This window comes from Poecilia formosa, unplaced genomic scaffold (genome assembly GCF_000485575.1).
Source record: "Poecilia formosa unplaced genomic scaffold, Poecilia_formosa-5.1.2 Scaffold68, whole genome shotgun sequence".
Classification (NCBI taxonomy): Eukaryota; Metazoa; Chordata; class Actinopteri; order Cyprinodontiformes; family Poeciliidae; genus Poecilia; species Poecilia formosa.
The window spans coordinates 2,350,218-2,371,312 of NW_006800007.1; the positions used below are offsets into that span (position 1 = coordinate 2,350,218).

Sequence of the window (21,095 nt, forward strand, 5' to 3'; positions counted from 1 at the left end):
TATTTACCCTCTTTCGATGTTGTGCTCTTAGTTCATAACATTGATATTTAGGAACATTTTTTGCTTGAAACTGAGCTGAAATAGTGAGACGTGGTTGGATAAATTCTGGTCCAGACATCATTGTGTTTTATATAATCTCAATAATAATAGTAATAATAATAGACTAAATTGCATAACTTCCTCTCAGCCTCCTCCTCCTTTTTTTTGTCACATTGTGAGTCAAATGACAGCAACGCCTCACAATGTACTCTAGAGGGAAAGATTTTTATGAAAGTGTCTGTTCCCTTCTTTTCTACCTTGTGTCGAGTGATTGCGTTGTTCCTACTGTAGGTGTGAATTGAAACGCCTTCATGAAAGAGCTGGATTAGAAACGAACGACCACATTGAACCTCAGTCAACAACGGTTTGAGGCACCGTTTCCCCGGTGCGGCTCTGAGTTCCTTGTAAGAACCGAAGTGACTCACTCGTCTTTTCAACAGAGCTTCACAGGAAACGGGACCAAAAAAATAAAAAAAATAAAAAATACATCAGACAACTCTGGCTTGTTTCATTTGCAAGTTTAATTTTTCTTTTGTGTCTTGAATGTGCGGTTGGGTGGGCAGGGACTCAAGAGCATCTATGTAGAGCAACGTTGGCAGAAATGATGGAAAGTCAAAGATGTTGCATTGTCATTTTTTCTGTCTGATGAGGGAGAGTCCCTGTGTAGCACCTGAAAAAGTTAGCTTCTTCATGCAGCTTACACATTTGGCAAATTAATAAAAAAAAACCCCAGTTGCATTGTTCTAATTGAAATTCAACGTCAAATCACTGCTGCTAATTTCTCAAGAAACTGTTAGTGATTCAATGGAAAATTCTTAGAAAATATCTAATCTTTTAAGAATATTATCACTTTTTTAATGCAGCTGTTTGTGTGTTTAGTCCCAGTGTCAAGACCTAAGGAAGCGCAAGAACCTGGAGCTGCAGATCCTGTCAGAACCAGTGCGGGGCTGGGAGGGAGACAGCATGAAGAGCCTGGGACAAGTGGCCTACACGTCACAGGTCCATGTGAGAAACGGGGCCAGTGAGGTGAGAGCAGAGCTTGGACTGGTGCAGCGCAGAATGGTCACTTGGATATTTTTTGCAAGAACTTTGTAATTTCTTTCATGCTCTTCTACTGTTGATATAAAATTTCTGTTCTATGTTAAAAGATGAAACTCCAGAAATGTATAACATGCATCCTGTAAAATTAACCTGGGAAAAGCAGATATGTTCAGTTAAAAATATAAATATATATAAATTAAAAAGGTTCCTTGATGCTGATGTGTGCACACCAACTATTTGTTAGCAAACCTTAAAATCCTACCCTATATTCCTTTCTTTGGTAGTACTCTATCAGCTATCTGTCACCTAACATTTGTCTACCCTAAAGTTAAGTCTCAAGAGCTATCAGAGTGTGAGGACAAACATTTTTAAACCACTTAAAAAATTATATTTTCCTCTCATAAAGTCAACCTTTATTGACTTTGGTATGCACCCCTAAAGAGACATTGGAGAAAGAAAGAGAGAGAAAAAAAAACTGTTCTTGTCCACACCGGAAATCAGAGTGCAGCAGATAGTATCTGGTGTGTTAGGGATAAGAAAGTTCATCTTTTGGCATCATTTTGTTTAGATCCACTTTATATTATATCCCTATCCAGATCCAGGAGATATTCACCAAAAGTGAATATTGCTGCCTCAGCAGGTTAATCTGTCTCCAGTGTCTGTGGATGCGATGCACGAAATGTGGTCCCCCTTTTGCTGCAACAGTAATTTATCCCACAAGTATCGCATAGAAACCTAAACAGGCCACGTGCAGAGGGTAAGGCAAGCGGTGCTTTCTTGTGGGGTTTCTGTGTAGGGTCGACATCCACGCCGTGGTTGGAAGGCAGCCCAATGTACACATTTAGTTTCAGCCTCTTTTAGTCATGCCCAACCACTTTCCAACCACATTTGCTGTCATTAATTGTTTTTGTTTTTTTGTACTTTACTCATCATGGTCGATTTCCCAAATGAGCAGCATTTAACCATTCTGCCAATCATGTACACGCTAACAGAGAATAAGGTTTGCTAATTTGAGCAAAAGTTGTGGTTTTGCATTGGCAGATGCAGCCTAAGTGTGCATGGCTCTGCCAAGCAGCACACTAAGCTCGTTAGACGTTTCCTATATGGTTCCGGGAAAGTCTGGAATAGTATTTGACCAATTTCCTGGTAAAAATTATGAATAACCAAAAACTTAATTGAACTGTTTCTAGTGTTTGTTTATAATGAAATTACAGTCTTAATCTTGGATTTGACCTTGATTGTGAAGTTTTGGTTTTTGATTTGCTGGTTGAATGTGTCAGACTCATCCAAGATTCACAAAAGAAAACTAGAGTTTTGTTGCTTTTTGAACTTTAGACAACTTCAAATTCAGATTGATTAGATCTGTGGTCAATAAACTGAATCTGGTTATAATACTGAACAATGCAGATAAAGATTTCATAAAAAATGAAAAAAGAAAACACTTTAAAAGTATTGTTTTGTTTAGAAATGTTTACAGATGAAATAAAGGTGCCAATGTTCAAGGGTTTAGCATTTAATAAGTAACTTTGAAATCTAAATAAAGCAAATGCAGAAACATCTGTAAAATGATGTCGGTCACCTTCTGAAAACTGGAAGCCAGTTTCTGACTGTGCTGGCTGGTGTTTTCTGGAACATACAAATAAAACTGCTTATAAAGCAGTTCAATGAAATTTGATTTTCTTATAAATGTCCAAAATTCTACAACTGGAGTAACACAGAAGCTTTGAGTTAAAAAAAGACTTGTAGAAAAGCTGTAGTTACATTTGAGACACTCTTGTCTCGGCAACAAGGAAAAAAACCAGCAGTTTTTCTTTCCTGCGTGACGTCAGTACGTCTTGTTTGTCTTCCTTTCAGGAAAAAGAGGAGCGCTACCTTATGCTTTTCCCAAACGTCCTACTTATGCTGTCTGCTAGTCCCCGGATGAGTGGCTTTATTTATCAGGTGAGACATAATGTACTTTGTATGTACTTTTATACCTATATTGAAAAAAGTCTAGCAATATTTGTAATAGAAATCAGAAAGCATTTTTTTAAATGGAGTGTTTTGGATTTAGTTACACATACTTTATCCGCCCACTGCTCTGAGAAGGGATCTCTTTAGGCAAGCTGGTGGTTTATTATACATATTTATGCATGTAGGTGCATTTTAATGCCATATTAATATACATATGAGGTTTGATGGGCAATTTATTGAAAGTGTACTTTTTTTCTCTCTCTGAGTTAGAAAACCTGCTAATCTCCCGTTAAATTATGCCATATTTGTATGAAAATGCACTTGTAGGCTGAACAGCAGAGTTAAGTACGTAAGTGTGGTGCATGTATTAAAAGTTTTGCCTTTTCTGCAAATGCCTATTGGCTGTGAGTGGAGGCAGTGTGATGGTGTGGGCGGACATCTTACCCACTGACAAAAAACATTGCTTGTCATTACTGACGGCCATCTCAATGCAGAAACCAATCAACTGAAATTCTATAACTAGTAGAAATCCCAAATTTCCACAGTCTGGGAATGAATTAGAAACAAATAACCTAACAACATAAAATGTATTTCCAAGAAGTATTCTAACAATCACAACTTTTCTTACTTTTGATGCAAAGTTCATATTTGTTTCCTTTTTCTCTGTGGCTTTTGTCCAATTCAGGGAAAGCTGTCGCTAACAGGCACCACGGTAACGAGACAAGTAGAAGATGGAGAAAACGCTCCTTATGCATTTGACATCACAGGTTTGCATCTGACATACTGGGGAAAAATTTCTTCCTACCATTCAGCTTCCAGCAACTAGTTGGACAAATATGGAGTTGTTCTTATGACCAGATTTAAATCCCACGCTAACGCTAAGCTAAATGGTGTCTGTGCTGTATTAGGAGCACAAAACAAAGCTTGCAAATGTGCAAATGTGCTTACTTTATCTGTAACCTTGCAGAGATCATGGACTCCTCAACAGTTTGCAGCACTTTTTTCTTTTTTTTGTTGCAAGATTTGACTTTGATGTTTAATTTTGAGACTGATAATGTAATTAGTTAGGAGGAAAAAATCCAAGCGAAAGAGAGATTTACTCCTACACTTCCTAAATCCTCAATTTCTTTTTTCGGTTGTGGTTGATTTTATCTGTCGGCCTAATTACTTGTTTGTGTCACCTCACACTGCCTCTGAAAGAACTCTGTTTTACATGCTGCTTTCTTTTGGGGTTTTGTTGTAGGAGGCATGGTTGATCGCTTTTCAGTGTTCTGCAGCAGTCCTCAAGAGTTGCAAGAGTGGCTGGAGCACCTGCAGCCTTACACCAAATCAGGAAGTCCTACAGGCATCATTTCAAAGGTCAGGACACCCACTCGCACCGGCAGACACATACACTGTATAAAGTCAAACAATACTCAGAATGAACCTTGCACCTTGCTAAAAGTGTGAAACGCCCAGAGTTATTCCAAAGATGACGAGCACCAGACCACTTTGATACTTCTGCAGACTGTAGACGGGAAGCCGCTGAGCTCAGTCGGGACTCCCACACACCTTCCCCACCTGGGTGGTCCGAGCGCCGTCAGCCGGGGTCCCCTGGAGCCGCCAAAGACCAGCAAGCCGTGGACGCTCAGCTGCCTGCGTCCCGCTCCGCCTCTTAAGCCTTCTGCTGCGCTGGGCTACAAAGAGGTAGGAACCTGCAGAACTGCACAAACAAACCCACACCAGTTTCTCATAATCAGTCATGCAATACTGTAGTAGTCAGAACCTGTAAGAAGTCCCCCTCCTCTACATGACCACCTTTCCAGCTTTTAAGTCGTCTCACATTTATTCACACTGTGGGGGTCCTGGGCTTTTTTATTGCTTTTACATTTCCAGCAAATGCACAATTAATCCCCACCTTTAATGAGTTTTTAACTGGTATCTAGACGATTTCAGTCAAGAAAAGGGTTGAACTTTTGAGGCAGTCCGTCATCCAGACCTAGATGTTCAGTCTATTTGTCACTGCGTAAATGGAAAAGCTTCGAAGCAAACATAGGTATCACTGAAATGTGGTAGAAGGTGATGCTCATTCCAGTAACGTCTGCCTGGTCATCAAAAGCGTGACTGGCATTCGAGAGCATTGAGTTCACTAGTGGTTATGAATTACTTGGTTTTTGATGTGAGATGATGCTTGATTTGTGGTCCACGTGGGCGGTGGAAGCTTTCATAGTCAGCACTTTCTGCTAAAACTTTCAGTTGTTACACATTCCTACCACAGAGTCAGACACTGAGCAGACAGCCTTCTGTTCCCTTATGTGTCTTTTTTTTCCCAAGAGTGTCCCCAACTTTTAAAATGCAAATTCTTTGTACTTCTGCACCTCCTCAACTTTTTTTGTTTTGTTTTGGAGTCGAAGCAAGCAGAAGCCTCAGTGTGTGTTTTTTTTTCTCTCCCACAAAGATTGTATCTGCAGTCTTCTGAATTCATATGACTTTTCACTTCCCATTTATATTCTCTGAATGCAGCTTCCACCACAACAAGTTAACGCTGTGCATAATATATCTAAAAGAAAAAGACAAACATTTGCAAATTGTTTAAACCGGTGTGTTTATAAAATAATGCTGGTTAATTAATCAGATTTACTGCTGATGTCCTAATTAAAACATTTGGATAAGAGCAGCTAATGACTTGGGAAGTTTGGTCTAACACTGATCTTTTAATTATATTGATGGAAAGACAATGGTAAAAAAAAAAGTGAAGTTTGCTTTTATTTAACTTCAGTCAGTGAGAAAAAATCTTTACACACACATTTGATATATGTAAGCTTCTGGTTTCAAATGTGGCTTATAACTAATGAAAACCCCAAATTAAGGTTCTCAGAATATTGCCTGACCCTCCAGACTCCAAATTATATCAATAAGTCCCTCCACTTTTTCCCAAATCTGCAAAATTTACACAGAATTCACACAAAATCAACAGTTCCCCTAATTTTTGTTATTTTACTGACATTTTCTCTGAAAATTGGCCAAAAACATTGGGCTTAAGTGACTGATGTCAAGTTAAATCTGTGATTAATATAAAGTCACATTTAACATAATACATTAGCTCAAATATTCTTGAAAAGTCCTTACAAATATTTCTAAATTAGAGCCACAAAATATGTGACTTTGAATTCATAAAAACACTAAAACAATCACAAACTCCTGGAGGGATTGATCAGTGTGTGAAAAGATGTTCAATGTTATTTAATTTATTGGATGCTGAAACAGCTTTTTATTGATATCTTAGCAATTTAATGGGTTTTATCAATGCATTCTGGCACTTTAAGAACATTCAGGTTTTTGATAAGGCCCAAAATGAGGAAGACGAGTTGCTGTCAAGCTTTATGGAGGTGCAGATTTTATTTGCCTGGAGGAAAATAACGATGCAGACAAACTGAGGGCTGAGCCACAGGATGATCATTTTAGTTCCTGCTACGTTAATACTGTCAATCTTGCAAAAGGAGCCCTGACCAAGTACTGTGTACTTTACAGTACATGGACACATTTTAGAATTCGCCAACATTTCTGCAGTGTAAGTTATGTTTTTTTTAAGATGATTGCTGCTTAGCTGTAAGCAGCAATCATCAAAATTAGCAGAAATAAACAGCTGATATATATTACTTTATGCATATTGATTATGTGTGATGTAATGGGTTTCACCTTTTGAAGTAAGTTACTCAAACTTTCATATGAACTCCTGACTTACTGTGCCAAAATAGCTGGCTCCATAAATGCATGCATTACTCTTATTTTTGTAAAACTGAGGTACTGTAAGTTTTGTGTGTCCAGATGAATACCAGCACAAGAATTTCTAGGGCACTTTGTGGTTCGGCCATCGTTTGAGGTCAACTAGAGCTAAATAGCAAAAGCACAGAAGACTCTGAGAGGATTGTTTCTGCACAGTCATCACTTTGTTGCTGCTGGTGTTTTCCGACATCAACCATCTACTGTGGAGGTCTCTTCTGTGCAGTCGTAACTCTTTGCGTCTTTTGCTTTTGCATTGACGGTAATTTTTAACTGAGAAGCCGCAGCAATTTGGACAGAGCAAACGCTCATCTGACAGCAAACACATCGAGTGTAGGAAGCGTGGGACTCACAGATGTGCTTGCACCAATTATGAAGCAGAAGAGGGGGGTTGGAAGTGCACTGATCAAAACCAAAAGCTTAATCTTATCTATGATTATCAAATGTGTTTCATGTTTACAAATTATATGCATCACAAATATCTCACTGTTAGCCACATAATCTGTCTTTTGGAGCCTTTAATGAACAGCAAAGACTTAACTATGAGTAATCAATACAAACTCCAATCATGCTATCACTACCTTCTCCCAGTGCTGCCAATGCTAACTAGAAGCAACCAATCAGAGCCAAGAGAAGGATCTCCTTGGTCGCTGCATCTGGCTGAACCTGTCACGAATGCTAAGGCGAGTTATAACGGCAGATAGACATTTTTTCTGTAACCGAGTTGTTTCTCTGCCATTAGCCCATTTAGCAGCGAGTACATGGGGATGATTGACAGCGCTAAGATCCTCCTCCGGGCTGTGATTGGTTGTTTTTGGCCGGGAGCGGTGCAATTCTTCAGCTCAGGGAGAAAGTGGAGGAGATCGATCTTTTCACAGATTATCTGTCTCATAACAAACTGTCATGACATGCCGACAGTTTTAGTAAATATAAAAAAAAATAAAAATACTCTTTATAAAAGTTACATACTGCGACTTTAAACAACATTTTAATTCATTTTTACTCACTAACAAATCAAATCGTGTAAACCTACTTATGCTCTTGACAAGCATTAGCACTTTTACTGAGGATGAGTTTGAAAACCTTTAAATAAATGGTTGCTATGGATACTTAGTGACCCTAAGCACTTTGTATTGCCGTGTTGCTGAAAATGTGCTATATAAATAAAATTATCTTTACCTTTTACCCAACATGTCACCCTGTAAGGTGCTTATGAAGCATTAAGCTTTTTTTTTCTATGGATGGTGGCAAGATAAACTTGGGTTTCCGTTCAACGTCTTTTATCACAGTTTCAGATGTTTTAGACGTTTTAAATATTGCTGTGACTGTAAATAGGTGGTAGTTTGGGTAAAGAGTAACATTTCCTGTAGCTGTATTTTTTTATCTACTGGAAAATATGCCTTGATTGAATGTCGTATTCGTTATAAGGAAAAATGACCTCATGCCATTTCAATTCTCCTAGGGAAACAGGAAAGTATTGATCTGTATTCAATAGTTGCTGACGAAGTTAGAAAACTTAAAAATAAATGCTTTTTCATAATTTTAGTTGGTTATTACTTTTGTTACAGGTTTCGTAAATAATTTGAGGCCAGTCGTCATTTCCTGACTTATAAAAATCCTCCCACATCTGCTTTACTTTTACTCATTTTGAGGAGTTGTGAATGAGACCAAGAAAAACTGAAAGTCGTTAATAAAGTTAATCACATCATGTGGGATCTATCAGCTACTAAAGATAAAAAAAAAAAGTGTACATTTTATTTCACAGGAACTGTTGGGGAGTGTGACCTAACTGTGACCTCGGTACATTTGTTTTACATAAATGTTTCCTAATGTTCTTTTTTCAGGATTAAAGCAGATTTTATATTTGAGTGCATTAATTCACTGAATAAATGTGATTAAAGGTCAGATTTGTTTATGGTGAGATTATGTTGCTGTGCTTGGCCTCATTATTACTGTTACCTTATGTTGCTTTTCTCAGCCTCTTCTGTTTTTATGCTATCTAATTGAATTGTTTCCCTTGTTGTGTATGAAAAGTGCTTTATAAATAAAAACTGACTTCAAAATACCTTGTTTTTAATAATATTCAGGTAAACATAGATAATTATTTTCTTTTTGCATTTTTTCTTTCGTCTTTACTCAAATGTTAAGTTTTTCATCCTGTTCTGCAAAGACAAACAGTAGGTTTGATCCATTAAGGGTGTTTTGAAATGTTCTCTCTCGTCGCACCCTTCACTCATTGTAACGTTTCATGCACATTTTTTCCCCTTTTTTCTCTTTTTTTTCCGTTCTGCCTTCTTTAGAGGATGTCTTATATCATGAAGGTAAGGTTAGACGTGTCTCTGTTTCTGTGTGTGTGTGCTTGTGGGTAAAAATGTGGGCAGGGGGAGGTGGGATGGGGGTTGCCTGTATGCGAGTGTGTAGAGCTGACATGCCATTGCTCTGTTTTGCTTCACTTCTTCTCTTTCATTGTCTCATCGTGTTGGTTTCCTGTTGTCTGTGGCCCCTGCAAGTTTTTTCTTCCCTCCATTCCCTGCAAGAAGTCAGCCAGCCACTAAGATACCTTTTTTTTTCCCTTCATCTTTTGAAATCAATTTCTGACGCACAGGAGCAATAAAATTCCACCTGAGAAGCTTCTTTTCTGGAAAGCTCAGTCGGGTCTGTCCCTCAGCAATGATTTCTTTTTTGACACAGGCAAATAAGTGCAATACCTATGTTGACATCATAGAATAAAGGATGAACATTTAGGTGGCTTTTGAAAGAAAGGAAAGAAAAAGCGGGAGCTGAGTTTTCCGTGTGCCATCTACACGCCATAATCATTCAAATCACTTACCAAGCAGCCTGAGGCACAATTTGTTAGACATATTAGTCATATTTTCTGCTTAAAGGTGACAAATGGGGTCATTTTTGCCCTTTTCGGCATCTTTAAGCTGCTCTTTACAAGAAGAAGAGTTGGGAAAGCACAAGAATGCTGTAGTTTTTAATTACATGTAGTTAAAACACATTATTCAGCTTAACTAGTTTTAACCCTCTGACTTCAATCACGATGAGTCTTCATGGCAAGACTGAAATCTCTGTGCATCTCAATATATTAAATTCCCCTAAATATGTTAATGTTTTCAGTAATTCAATTCAAAACTCACATGATATAGATTCAGTAGAAACAAGTGATATATTCCAGTTCTGTTTATTTTGATGATTATTCCTTTCAGCAAATTGAAACCTGAGATTCAGTATCTTAGAAAATTAGAATATTACAGAAAACCAACAAAACACAATTATTTTTAGGAAAAGTCATCATACAAATTAAATGAATGACATTCTTCACAAGGAAGATAAACCCAAAAACGAAGAGCTGCACCCAAACATTTTTATGGAAAGTTAAGTGTAAGGAAAAAATGCAGAAGAATTGTGGATAAATGCATCTTTTAGTTGGTATGAATTGAGTTCATCTGAAAGTCTGAGGGAGATTGAGTTGAGTTCTTAAAGAGACATCACTTACTGATGTATTCAGGACGTGTTACCAATTATTGGATTCCTCGTCTTAAGAAGCTCCTGAGCTAAGAGCATCAGAAGGAAAAGCCACATTATTAAAAATCTTTTCATCAACTTATCCTGTTGTGTTATCGGTTTTGTACAGCACTTTGGTTTTAACCAGCCACACCACATAAGTATATAAGTAACTTTGACATTGACAAAGCCGCAAGTCAAAAGCATCACATTCAGTGAAAATAAAAGTTTGTTGCAGATCAATCTGCGTTCAACGAATGTAAAACAGTGTCACGTTTTGAATCGAATTACTGAAATCACGTTCTAAGAATTGCTGTCCAGTTTGAGGTGTTTCTAAATAATGGGGCATGCCGTTACAGCATGGAGCAAATTACTAAATGTAAAGAGCTGTGACAGTAGGGTGAAGGTCTGCACTACTCTCCACTACTCACGAAGGAACAACACATCACACAATGACTAAACAGGTTGTCTGGTGAATTACTTCACACCTCTGGTGTTCATATGTTTCACAGAGGAAACTATTTTTATGAATGATTTCAAATTAAATGAAAGCTAATTAGAAAAGCAAAACCCTCATTCATGAAACCACATGTTTGTGGTCAGATTTTTTAAAATAAAAACACTGAATCTTAAGTTTTTACTTGAAATACTTTGGTAGTCAAGTTGCCTTCATTTTTCTGCAACTATATTTTTGAACGCACACGATGTAAGCTATAGAAATGATTAGCTCTTGTTTGAAACCCTTTCAAGCAGGCTGCATTTTACGTCAGAGACGTTTTCCTGCCAGTTTGGTCTCGGTTAGCTCGTGCTTGCTGCCTTGTTTGTTGATGGTTCTTTTGTTTCTTCACTGTTTGTACATTCGGGATGCAAATCCCCAAAAAGCTTGCATTGTGTTTTGAGCTGAAGCCTCATGTTTCAGCTGTGTGTAGAGCCGAGACGTTTGTGTTCCCAAAGATTCATCGAGTTTGTTGTTGTGCTCCTGCAGGACTCCAGTAAGAGCCCAAGGCCGATAAAAAAGTTCCTGCCAGGCAACAGGAAGAAAGACCGCAAGCCCTCTGATGACGAGTTTCAGATAAGGAAAAGTAAGAGTTTCACCCTGAACAAGATCTACCTCCAAATTTCACATAACTCATGTTTACGTTTCACTGCCTAAACTTTCTTGCACTGAATTCATCGTGAAGTTAAGTTATGGAGTAAAAAAATCTTTAAAAACTTAAAAATCGTAATGTCACGTAGCATTTTCAATCAGACTTTTTTGTTTTAGTTCTGAGAAAAGTAACATTTGTCTTAAATTGTTTTATAAAATTTCCACATCCGTTTAATCCCAATTTTTTCCTTGCAAAATAAGTGCATGCATTTCAAACCTTAGACCTCCCTACCATGTAATATTAGATAGTCATATTTTTTAGTTACCTAGCAACTCACTCACTCTGGTTGCCTAGCAACCAGAATGAGTCTGTTGAGCAACTTGAGCAGCAGCAGTTTAAGGTTCTGCCACAATAACTGCTTAAAAATAAAAGCAATGTCATGAAAACTGTGTGGTGTATAAAACAGAAAAAGGTCACACCACCAGTTTGGCAGAGTTTCAGATTTTTAGAACAAACAACAACAAAAAACGGTAATTATTGATATCGACTGATATGAAAAGCTTATATCGTGATGCGTTTTTCAGCCATATCGTCCAGCCCTGCTTCAGCTGTTGGATTAGCTATATTTTTGGTTAACAATACAGTGAAACCTTTCCTTACACGGTAAACTCGTGCCATGCACCCTGCTGATCGGCATTCTCTTTCTTGTTTTAAATTCACCAAAAGGCATCGCGCGTCTCTTTGATTGCTAAATAACAGTCATATTTCGACAGGCACAGCTGCTCTGGAGGAAGACGCTCAGATACTTCGAGTGATTGAGGCTTATTGCACCGGAGCCAGCCTGCACCAAACCACCACAGGTGTGTGTTGCCGCATCACAGACAGATGCATTAAAATGATTTTTGTGTCTTAAAGGGATCAACATCGCTCATGTGTTCATTTGTGTGTACATGCACAGCGGTACGGAAAGAGTGTGTCCCTCAGGTTCTCCTGCCTGAAGAAGAGAAAATAATCGTGGAGGAAATTAAGAGCAACGGACAGACAGTCACTGAGGAAAAGTAAGCATGCTGTTGCTTCTGAAGAATAAGCTTTGAGAATATTTCAGCATAAATCTTTGCTTGTATTTGGATTCGCCAATCAAATATGGATCCGTTACAGACAAAATCACCTTCATGTCCAAATAAACAGAATGAAATGTTTGGCTTGCTAAAACAAGATGTAAAATAGCACCTACTTCTTCTGGCATGAAATAAATGCTGCTTTTATATTTTAACTTGCAGGAGCCTGGTTGACGCAGTTTATGCTTTAAAGGACGAGGTGCATGAGTTAAAAAAGGTAAGTTAGAATACTTGTAATAAAATGCTAAATTATTTATTACAGGAACATGCTGAGTGGTAACTACCTGAAAGTTGCCAAAAACGCCAAACATATAAACTGTTAATAGAAATGATCACTTTAAACACTTCCTCAGTTTAATATACTTGTTTTGTTTTGGGTTTTTTTAGATCTGTACAGTAACCAGATTATCAAAAACTGAGTTCATGGAAGTTTGCAAATGTTAGTCAAGAAAGTACATCAGGTTTAGTTTTGACCCCTCTGCTTGGTGGGAGGGGCTTTAATGCAAAAACCTGTCAATGATGGAAAGTTTTTGAATTTTCACAATAATAAAAAAACATTTAAGCCAACTTTCTGCCACTTAATAAGGCAGCTGACAAGTTCCCTTATTAGCAGACTAGAAATAATACAGAAATAGATTTACTGTTTCTGTAATGCATAAATAGAAATGTATTACAAAACAGTCAAATGGTCAAAATGGTTTTCTCTCTTCATTGTTGGCATCTATTTTACTACATCATGTCATAAATTTATTTTAAATCTGTCACATAAATGATATTATGTTATCAAATCATGGTTTTTTTAATGATAATCATGTTTTGGGAATCTCATTCCAATCCATGCCTAGTTTAACTATGACATTAAATCTATTTTAAAATGGCTGAAATGTCCATTTTTTGTTGTCTCCGCTAAAGACAGTTATTTGGTACAGGTAAGATGTTTACCGGTCGTACGTTCTCAACAGAACCCCCATACAAACATTTGAGCTGTGGAGCTGAACGAAAAGTGAATGAAAATGATTCTTCTTGGTTTTAATTCTTTGCTGCTTTTCTTTTTTCACACACAATAATTTGCTTCATCTGAACTGTTTCATCAATGGAAATACCTCCACTATTACTACTAAATTTAACCGCCCATCACTTGTATTTGTTAACGCCTAACCAGAAGGAAGAAGACGGACAGTGAGCTCATTTCCCACTGTTTTGACTCCATACCAGTTTCGACCACCAGCTTCTCGGTAGTGTAGCCAACATGTTGGCAGTCGAAACAGCTGGTGGTAAACTGAGCTCCGACTCCAAACCAGCAATGAAACCACTTTTGTGGAAACCCCCCTGTGTGAAGACAACAGGATGCTGGTCGATCTCACATGTGTTTGGTCTCCCCTGTACAGAAAACGCTTTAAAGGTTTAAATGGAAATCAGACCTGTCAGTCGCTGAGGTCTGATTTAGGGAACCCTGGGTTCCCACAATGCAACATGGCAGCAACAGGGAATTCAGATCTCCACAGCCAATAAGAAAAATTTCTGAATCCAATAATTATGTTTTCATTTTGTTTAGTTTTTTTAGTCAAATTAGGTCAAAAGATCCAGCTTTTAAAGAGCATTTCACGTTTTTCTGTAGCATTTTATTTGAAGGATTGTGCATAAGACTGACCCTTATAATGGACTTTTAATGCAGCTTTTAGCACAACCTTGCATCTAAAGTGTCATTATTTACCGACGTTTTCCTGCAACGTCTGGGTGCAACTCTTCTCCAGCACAGAAATAAGGAGCCATGTTGTGATGGCTTCCTAAAGGCAGAGTCCCAAAAACAGCAGGAGTTTTTAACACACAGGCCCAGCTTTAAGGCGTTAAATTAAAGTTTCATTTCTTTTAAGTCGTATTTGATATCTACATCGTTTTTATGACAATTGAAAGTAACACAGTTACCTGATTATGCTGTGACATGACACCTTGTGCTTGGGAAATGCACCTTTAAAGAGGCGTGAATACCTTCGCCTCAGCATTATAAATGACCCAAATCAGCTACTGACTAGCATTAAAGAGCCTCCACTCTTTAATGCTGTTATTCCCCCCTATGTTTCACAGGAGAACAAGTGGATGAAGCAGTTTCTGGAGGAGGAGCAGAAGTCTCGCAAGGAGCTGGAAAGATTGGTGAGAAAGCTGAGCAAGCAGAAGAACGACTGCGGCTGGGAGGACAGCAGCCATTAGGACAGTGGACCGTCCTCACAGCTCACCTCTTCGGCCCAGAAGCTCCCGTTTGCAGGAGCGGACTCGCAGCGGGGCAGGTTTCTGTGTGCTTATGCGTTTATTTTTCTATGCGTGTCTTCCGTCTTCACATTTCAGTCGCACATAAACGTGGAGCTTCGTCGCCCGGAGCTCGGTTTGACAGCTCGACGGAGTCGGATCCGTCTCATCGGAAGACCCAAACGAGCATGCTTACTGCCGAACCGCTCGGCTAATCCTCTGTGTTTCAAGCAATCTCCCCCATTTGGACTGTAAGATACGACCTGCTAGTGGAAGAATTTTGGGGGGGAAAAAAGAAACAAGCTCTCTGTAGCTTCTTCTGCTGTTGTTGGAATAGAAAAGGAGTAAAAAGCCATCGAGTTCTTCTGCTTCCCCTGTCTGAACTTCTTTTAAAACCGGACTGATGATGATCTCTCCAAATCATGACTTTGTCACTGTTGTATTTTATTACCATAGGGCTCCTTGTTGGAAAAGAAAAATCTTCCTCTTGTGCTTTCATGATACACAGCATTTTTCAACATGACGAAGATTCAACCTAATTCATGTTCAGGGGGTTTTATAGGCATTTTAGCAAGTCACACAGGTGACTTTAACAAGCTCAATCTCCAAATGCAGCTGTATACCGTTTATTTAAAAACTGCATGGATGTACAGTGTTCCTACACTATAAATTCTGCATCAGAAATGCGATAATCAATATATATCCAGACATATATACTCCAAAGCAATGCATCTGCATAACGGAATAGGAAAGACTTAACTCTGTTCTATTTGCTATTATAAAAGTAGACAAAGAGGTAACCCTTACTAAAACATATATGGGAATCATTTTAACATGTTGAGTAGATAACCTTTCTTTGTTTTGAGTTTATAAGGATAGTCCGTATTTATTGCTAGCCCAGGCATTTAAAATGTGGTGTAAGCCTTATGGAGAACGTTTTGCAAGGAAAACCCTGTTTTATATTGCTAAAGAGGAAAAGGAGAAACTCGTTTTGCTTTGAGAATTTACAGACTTCTGTCTGGGAACAGAGGAAATGAACAGATGTTGGTGTTAAACATATTTAAGTGCCTCCCGAAGGGGTCCGAAAACCAAAAGAGAGTTCGAGACCGACTGGGACTAAACATGAAATATATTCAAAGTGTCAAGCTTAGTTTAATGATGTTATTGTGTATGTTGGGTCTGAAAACAAACAGCGCTTTGCTTCCTATTTATGGTCGTGGCCTCTTTCTGAAGACCAACCGCGGTACATTTCCTCATGGGGACGAGCGCACGCACTGTCAACGCTGTTATGTGGCGCACTGCACACAAACGGTGAATGTAGCTGAAATGCAATAAGTGACTGCTTTCCTGACAGACCTCTGGGTGAAAACCAGCAGCCATCAGTCAGATTCAAACAACCTGCAATAGTAAGGACTGAATTTAATTCATTAACAAAAAAAAATCCCTCCAGATGCTTTTTATTCGCCTTTCACTCAGTGAAGTTTCCTGATTAGAAACAATGAGGTCCTTTTCTTTGTCATCCACAAATGATCCAGATCGTTGAATTTGTGACACAGTTGCTGTGTGGGAAGTGTGTTATTTTTCTTTTGTAGTTTTTGCACGCACCTCTGTTCAGAAACTTCTCAGCGCTGTGTAGCGTTCGATGCAGCTGGTTCGTCTGCAAAGGTGCAAATTTCAGGCTCAAAGGCACAACTTGTCTCACCAGCCAGGCGAGGTGATCTAATAATGTTGCAGAGACGCATCCTCCCCTCAAAACGACTGTTTCCATTAAGCACCACACACTGTAATTCGAATTTCCCAAGAGCTTCTGTGAGCACTTACTGGTGGGAAGAAGTTTATCTGATTTCCACGCCACTGTGTTTGTTTTTTTTTTTGTTTGTTTTTTAAAGCTTGTTCTATGCAATTATTGTTGCAAGTATTTTACCCTTTTTTTCTAGACATTCTGTACTGTATGTTTGGTTTGATTGTTCTTTTATTAAAAGTTTAATATAACAAGTGGAGTTTTGGATTGAAAATCAGTTTGTAACCATGACAGAAATGGAAATAGGTTTTTCTACATTCTTGCTGGAAATCCACAGATGGCAGGCAGGCTTTTCCGCCCCATGTTCATCTCATGTGCAGCGCAGGAATTTGTAGGTTGCTCAGCTTCGCTCTCAGGAAACCCTTTGCACGGTGGAAGGAGTGACATGCTGTGCGAGTAGGCTGCATCTGCACACCTCCATAGAGATTCACACTTTCCATACTGTTACACTCCATGTAAAAAAGCACGTTTTATTTGCCAATCTATACGCTTGAATTACTCATCGAGTACTGCAGGTGTACTTACGAACTAAAAAGGAAACATTACAGTCATGAAGAAGCAGAGTGAAGCTATTTTAAGAAGACAAAAAGGCCCAGGCGAGCCTGGTATGAGTGTCACGGCTCAAGATGGATGGCATAGAGTTTTTTTTTTTTCTCCCTGGGCGAACCTGAAAAATTTTACGAGCTTTTGTGTGTTTTCACATGCAAGAATAGAAGAGCTTTTAAAAAAAATCTCTGCGCAGTGTAGAAAAAAATCAGTCCAGAAATAAATTCATTCTCCAGTTTTTTTTTTTTTAAATACAGTGAAAAATCTCTTTACTGCACCTTGCCAAATCGACATGGGGAAAAAGCAATAAAAACACGTTTCAAGCACTGATTGCATAACTTAAAAAAAAACTAAAAATAGATGTCAGATGCTCAGGTTTTCCCCAAAATCTGGGCCACCCTACCCAGAAAGCCCTGTGTTAAAAAAAGAAAGAAAAAACACCGCTCTGAGTAAGAGGTTAAACCTTTCAGGGTAACGATGCAACAAGGCAGCCCTGCAGAGGAAGGTGAGGGGAGCTGAAAGGGTCATTGGATTTGTCCAGTGATCCTCTGCTTCAGGCTCCTCACATCCTCCAACTGCTGCCATCTAGCAACCTGTAGCGCAACATAAAAAGCAAAAGCCATCAGCTTTTTTTTATATCTTCCATCAGAAATGGGCTTTTGTTCCATTCTGTGCTATTTTTGAATTCTGAAATTAGAAAAATTGATTTCCGAAAAGGATAACTGTGACGAGAGAAAAAGTTGACCTCATCAGATTTCTAAAGATAATTTACAGGTCGAGTTGCCTGTCTTTGTCACCGTGAGAAGGTGCATCTCTAGTTGCTGCTGCGTGCCCTAGAAAATTAAAACCACTGGTTCAGAGCAGTTTCTGTTCTTTATCACATTTAAAAAAGTGCTGTTTTTCTGAACTTTTGAGTTTTTTTTGTCAAATAATACCCACAAAAAGTTGCTGGATAATAAAAATGTAAGTGCTAATTCTTAAAATGTGTAATTCAGCTCGCCCAAAAAACAAAAAAAACCCAGATCATTCAGATTAAATATAAACGTTACTTTACAGATAGTCCAATTTATATAAATAAATACAAAGCAATCACTGACAATAACAAAGAAAAAGACAATGTTATTTAATAAATTATAGTTTGGAAATGTCTCTCAATTCCACAAGAGTTTGTTGATTAACTCCTGCAGAGTCTTCTTAGTATCGATATTCCATCCACAGTTGCAGATCCCTGTTTTGGAGTCCCAGTCCACGCGGCTCCTACAGCTTATACATCCCAAAACTCGTCGATTGCTTTCCGTAGTCCACAAGCGAGAGGTTTTCCACCCAGACGGAGAGCTGGTTCCCCCTGCTCAGCGTGATCACGTCCTGCAGCGTAACTGTGCACAGCTGAGGGTTCAGGCCGTCCTTGTCGCTCAGGCTGCAGTGGGCCTTGGCCACCTCCTTCTCCGCTCCCGTCTCCATGTTCTTCAGCTTGATGCAGCCGGTCAGCGGGGCGATGCTGTGCTTGGAGAAGGTCACCCTGGAGTAGACGAGGTAGTCACCGGGCTCCAGGACCGTCAGCCAGCTTTTGCCATAGTAATTGATGTTCTTGCGGACTGAGAGGTCCATTCTCCACTCAAGGTAACCAGCTAGAAAAAGCAGTAAAAGTTGTTATTTTATCTTTTAATTATAACTGAATTTCTGTGAAAAGAGAAAACAGATTTTCTTTTTTCTTACATTTTTTCTCGATTGTAGCATTTGGCTTTCCAATTAACATCCGTGCAAAGGCTCTGTAGGTTGTGTCTTGCTTTTCTACGGGGGGAAAACCAACTAAAAGGGGAAAAAAACACAAATGCGTGTCAGGTTTCTTTATCTGATTGACTTTTCTCTCAAAACTCAGAACAGCAATAATCAGTAAAATCAGTTTACCTCTTCCTTGTGGTGAGGAGTAGGTTGCCTGCAAGAACAAGAGAAAGTTAAACATCAGCAGAAGAATAGGCAAATAATTATTCTCTGCGCTGTATTAAATCTATTTTAGCAACATGCTAAATGAGGCCCAAAAAAAGCATGTAAGGTGTGACATGTTTGTTGCATTTACAGAGGAGGATTTCCTGTGCATCTCGCCCTGAATTCTAGTGAGACTTTAGATGGTGCAAAACCTGTGAATCTGCATCAGTCTCTGCCTCACCAGCGTGAGAAAACTCAAGTTTCCAGCTTTAGATTTAAAACAAAACGACTGTTGTTACAAACCACGGCGCTACTTACATGTGCAATTTGTCTTTCGTTGTAGTACAGGTATAGAAAACCTCCGACAGACAGAAACAAGTGCAGCGTCACCACGCAGACCAGAAATCGCAGAAGTGGCTTGCTGTAGCCCGCCGATGGGAGCTGGGTCGGGATGAGGATGGGCTCGGGCCTGCCGAGCCGCGGCGGCACCGGCGGAGGCACCTGCGGCAGCGCCATGCTGGTCTGGTAGGTGTTGATCATGATGCAGTGGAGCGGCCTGTCGCCCGTGGCATCCCATGCGCTTCTGAGCAGACGCTCCCCAAAGCAGATGAGTTTTTCTGCGTTTACTTCCTGGAAGCTTTGAGCCCTTCAGATCTGTGAGAGACGTGACCTTTGTGGAGGACGTAAGTGTGTCGTGTGAAATACATCATGCCGTCTCTTCCTTCCTATATGGCAGGTATGTTTCACTTGGTTCCATTTGTTGCAGTGTTTCTCTGCACCACTACGTAAAACCCAACACTTAAAAAGAAGCTCGTAAATAGATGGTGACGTGGTTTCTGGTGCAGACGGCACACTCAAACTGGATTCTTAAATTGTATTTAAGAGCTCAGGGTCTTTTTATGTACCCTAAGCTACATAGAAAGCTTAGGGTACATAAAAAGTGGAAGACTTTTTAAAGTCTTCTACTTTGAAGACTAAAAAACTATGACCTCCAGCATCCATTGCATCACACTAACTCTCACAATATGTTTAATCAACAAAGACATATGTGTCAAATCCAACACCTGGTTTGCATTTATGACACTGTTTCTGTTTGCAATTTAGTTTTTAATGTTAGACTGCTTGTTGTTTATTCTCTACAGAGCAAATATATGAACAAGCAGAAGATTTTTCAGATTTTCATCGTATTACTTGAGTTTTTCTAAAAATATTTATTTTGATACTTTGGTAAAAAGTAAAGAAAAAAAATTTTGTTCTTGAAGTTATGTTTTATAGTCATATCAGATTGTTTTTAATGCGTCAGAGTTAAACATCACCTCCCACAGAGTAACTCCTGGAATAGTGAACATCCAACCCTGAACATTAAGAAAGAATAGCTAATGGATTCACAGTGAGTCAAAATCTAAATCATTTTATCATCAACCCAGATTTTGGGTTTTAAAAAAGAGCTCTTCCAAATTTTTCTGAAATGCTTAAATAAAGTAAAAATAATGATTCGAGCACACAGCCCTGTGGTGCTCCATGCTGACTTGTGGTTTTGATTTATCTGTTTCAACAACAAACAGGCCCACAGCATGACATATCCTCCACCATTCTCATTAATATTTGTTAATCAAGACGGATGAGGTGAGACAACTCACAGAGATTCATGAAGAAGGCTTCTTATTTTAGATTCCCATACGCAGCAGGGTTATCCATCTGAAGGAGTTTCACTACTTCACCACAGCACTTTGGTTGTGGTAGCAAAAGTTGAGCTAAAGTGAAACATTTTAATGTAACACGGTTTCACAGCTGAATGCACGGAGAGCTGCATTCTCAGTTCGTGCAGCTGCGGTGTTGCTGCAGGATGATTCAGTCTGACTGGAGCTCCGTCTTTTCTTTTCGCCATAAAACTCTCTCCATATTACTAAAGCAAATTTAAGGATATTTCTCTCCGTTCTGACTTTGAAATGTATAAACAGTTTGAATAAGTTTGGTTGTAACATCTAAGCAGCAATTCTTTTTCAAAAATAAAATTAACTGCAATGTACTCTTGCCATTTTCTACATTTACATAGCAATATATACACTT

The 21,095-nt window shown here is 38.9% G+C and overlaps 2 protein-coding genes across 3 annotated transcripts in view; one reads left to right on the plus strand and one right to left on the minus strand.

Annotated features, from left to right (window-relative positions):
* Positions 1–15,036, plus strand: part of arhgef6 (Rac/Cdc42 guanine nucleotide exchange factor (GEF) 6) — a 40,888-nt gene extending 25,852 nt beyond the window's left edge. Inside the window, exons 12-22 of one of the 2 annotated variants that reach the window (XM_007555140.2) lie at positions 919–1,065; positions 2,935–3,021; positions 3,719–3,800; positions 4,277–4,392; positions 4,540–4,719; positions 9,096–9,116; positions 11,288–11,384; positions 12,164–12,250; positions 12,349–12,448; positions 12,671–12,725; positions 14,594–15,036. In XM_007555140.2, coding sequence (XP_007555202.1) covers positions 919–1,065; positions 2,935–3,021; positions 3,719–3,800; positions 4,277–4,392; positions 4,540–4,719; positions 9,096–9,116; positions 11,288–11,384; positions 12,164–12,250; positions 12,349–12,448; positions 12,671–12,725; positions 14,594–14,716 — 1,095 coding nt within the window. In that variant the 3' untranslated portion in view covers positions 14,717–15,036. The remainder of the gene's footprint in view (positions 1–918; positions 1,066–2,934; positions 3,022–3,718; positions 3,801–4,276; positions 4,393–4,539; positions 4,720–9,095; positions 9,117–11,287; positions 11,385–12,163; positions 12,251–12,348; positions 12,449–12,670; positions 12,726–14,593) is intronic. The other variant, XM_007555141.2, reaches the window with a different exon arrangement.
* A 1,228-nt stretch (positions 15,037–16,264) lies between these two features.
* cd40lg (CD40 ligand) lies at positions 16,265–21,094 on the minus strand. The gene is made up of 4 exons (XM_007555142.2): positions 19,344–21,094; positions 19,008–19,035; positions 18,816–18,908; positions 16,265–18,727 (listed from the first exon to the last, which is right to left on the minus strand). Exons 1-4 carry the CDS (start codon positions 19,563–19,565, stop codon positions 18,357–18,359), a joined length of 714 nt encoding a protein of 237 aa, XP_007555204.1. The 5' UTR covers positions 19,566–21,094; the 3' UTR covers positions 16,265–18,356.
* Between the last annotated feature and the right edge of the window lies 1 nt (position 21,095).

Excerpts from the sequence above, each read along its gene's own strand:
- cd40lg (XM_007555142.2), bottom strand. The coding sequence starts at position 19,565 with ATGATCAACACCTACCAGACCAGCATGGCGCTGCCGCAGGTGCCTCCG. Across the intron at positions 19,036-19,343 it reads ACGAAAGACAAATTGCACAT|GCAACCTACTCCTCACCACA; the intron begins GTAAGTAGCGCC and ends TTGTTCTTGCAG. Across the intron at positions 18,909-19,007 it reads CTCCTCACCACAAGGAAGAG|TTGGTTTTCCCCCCGTAGAA; the intron begins GTAAACTGATTT and ends TTCCCCTTTTAG.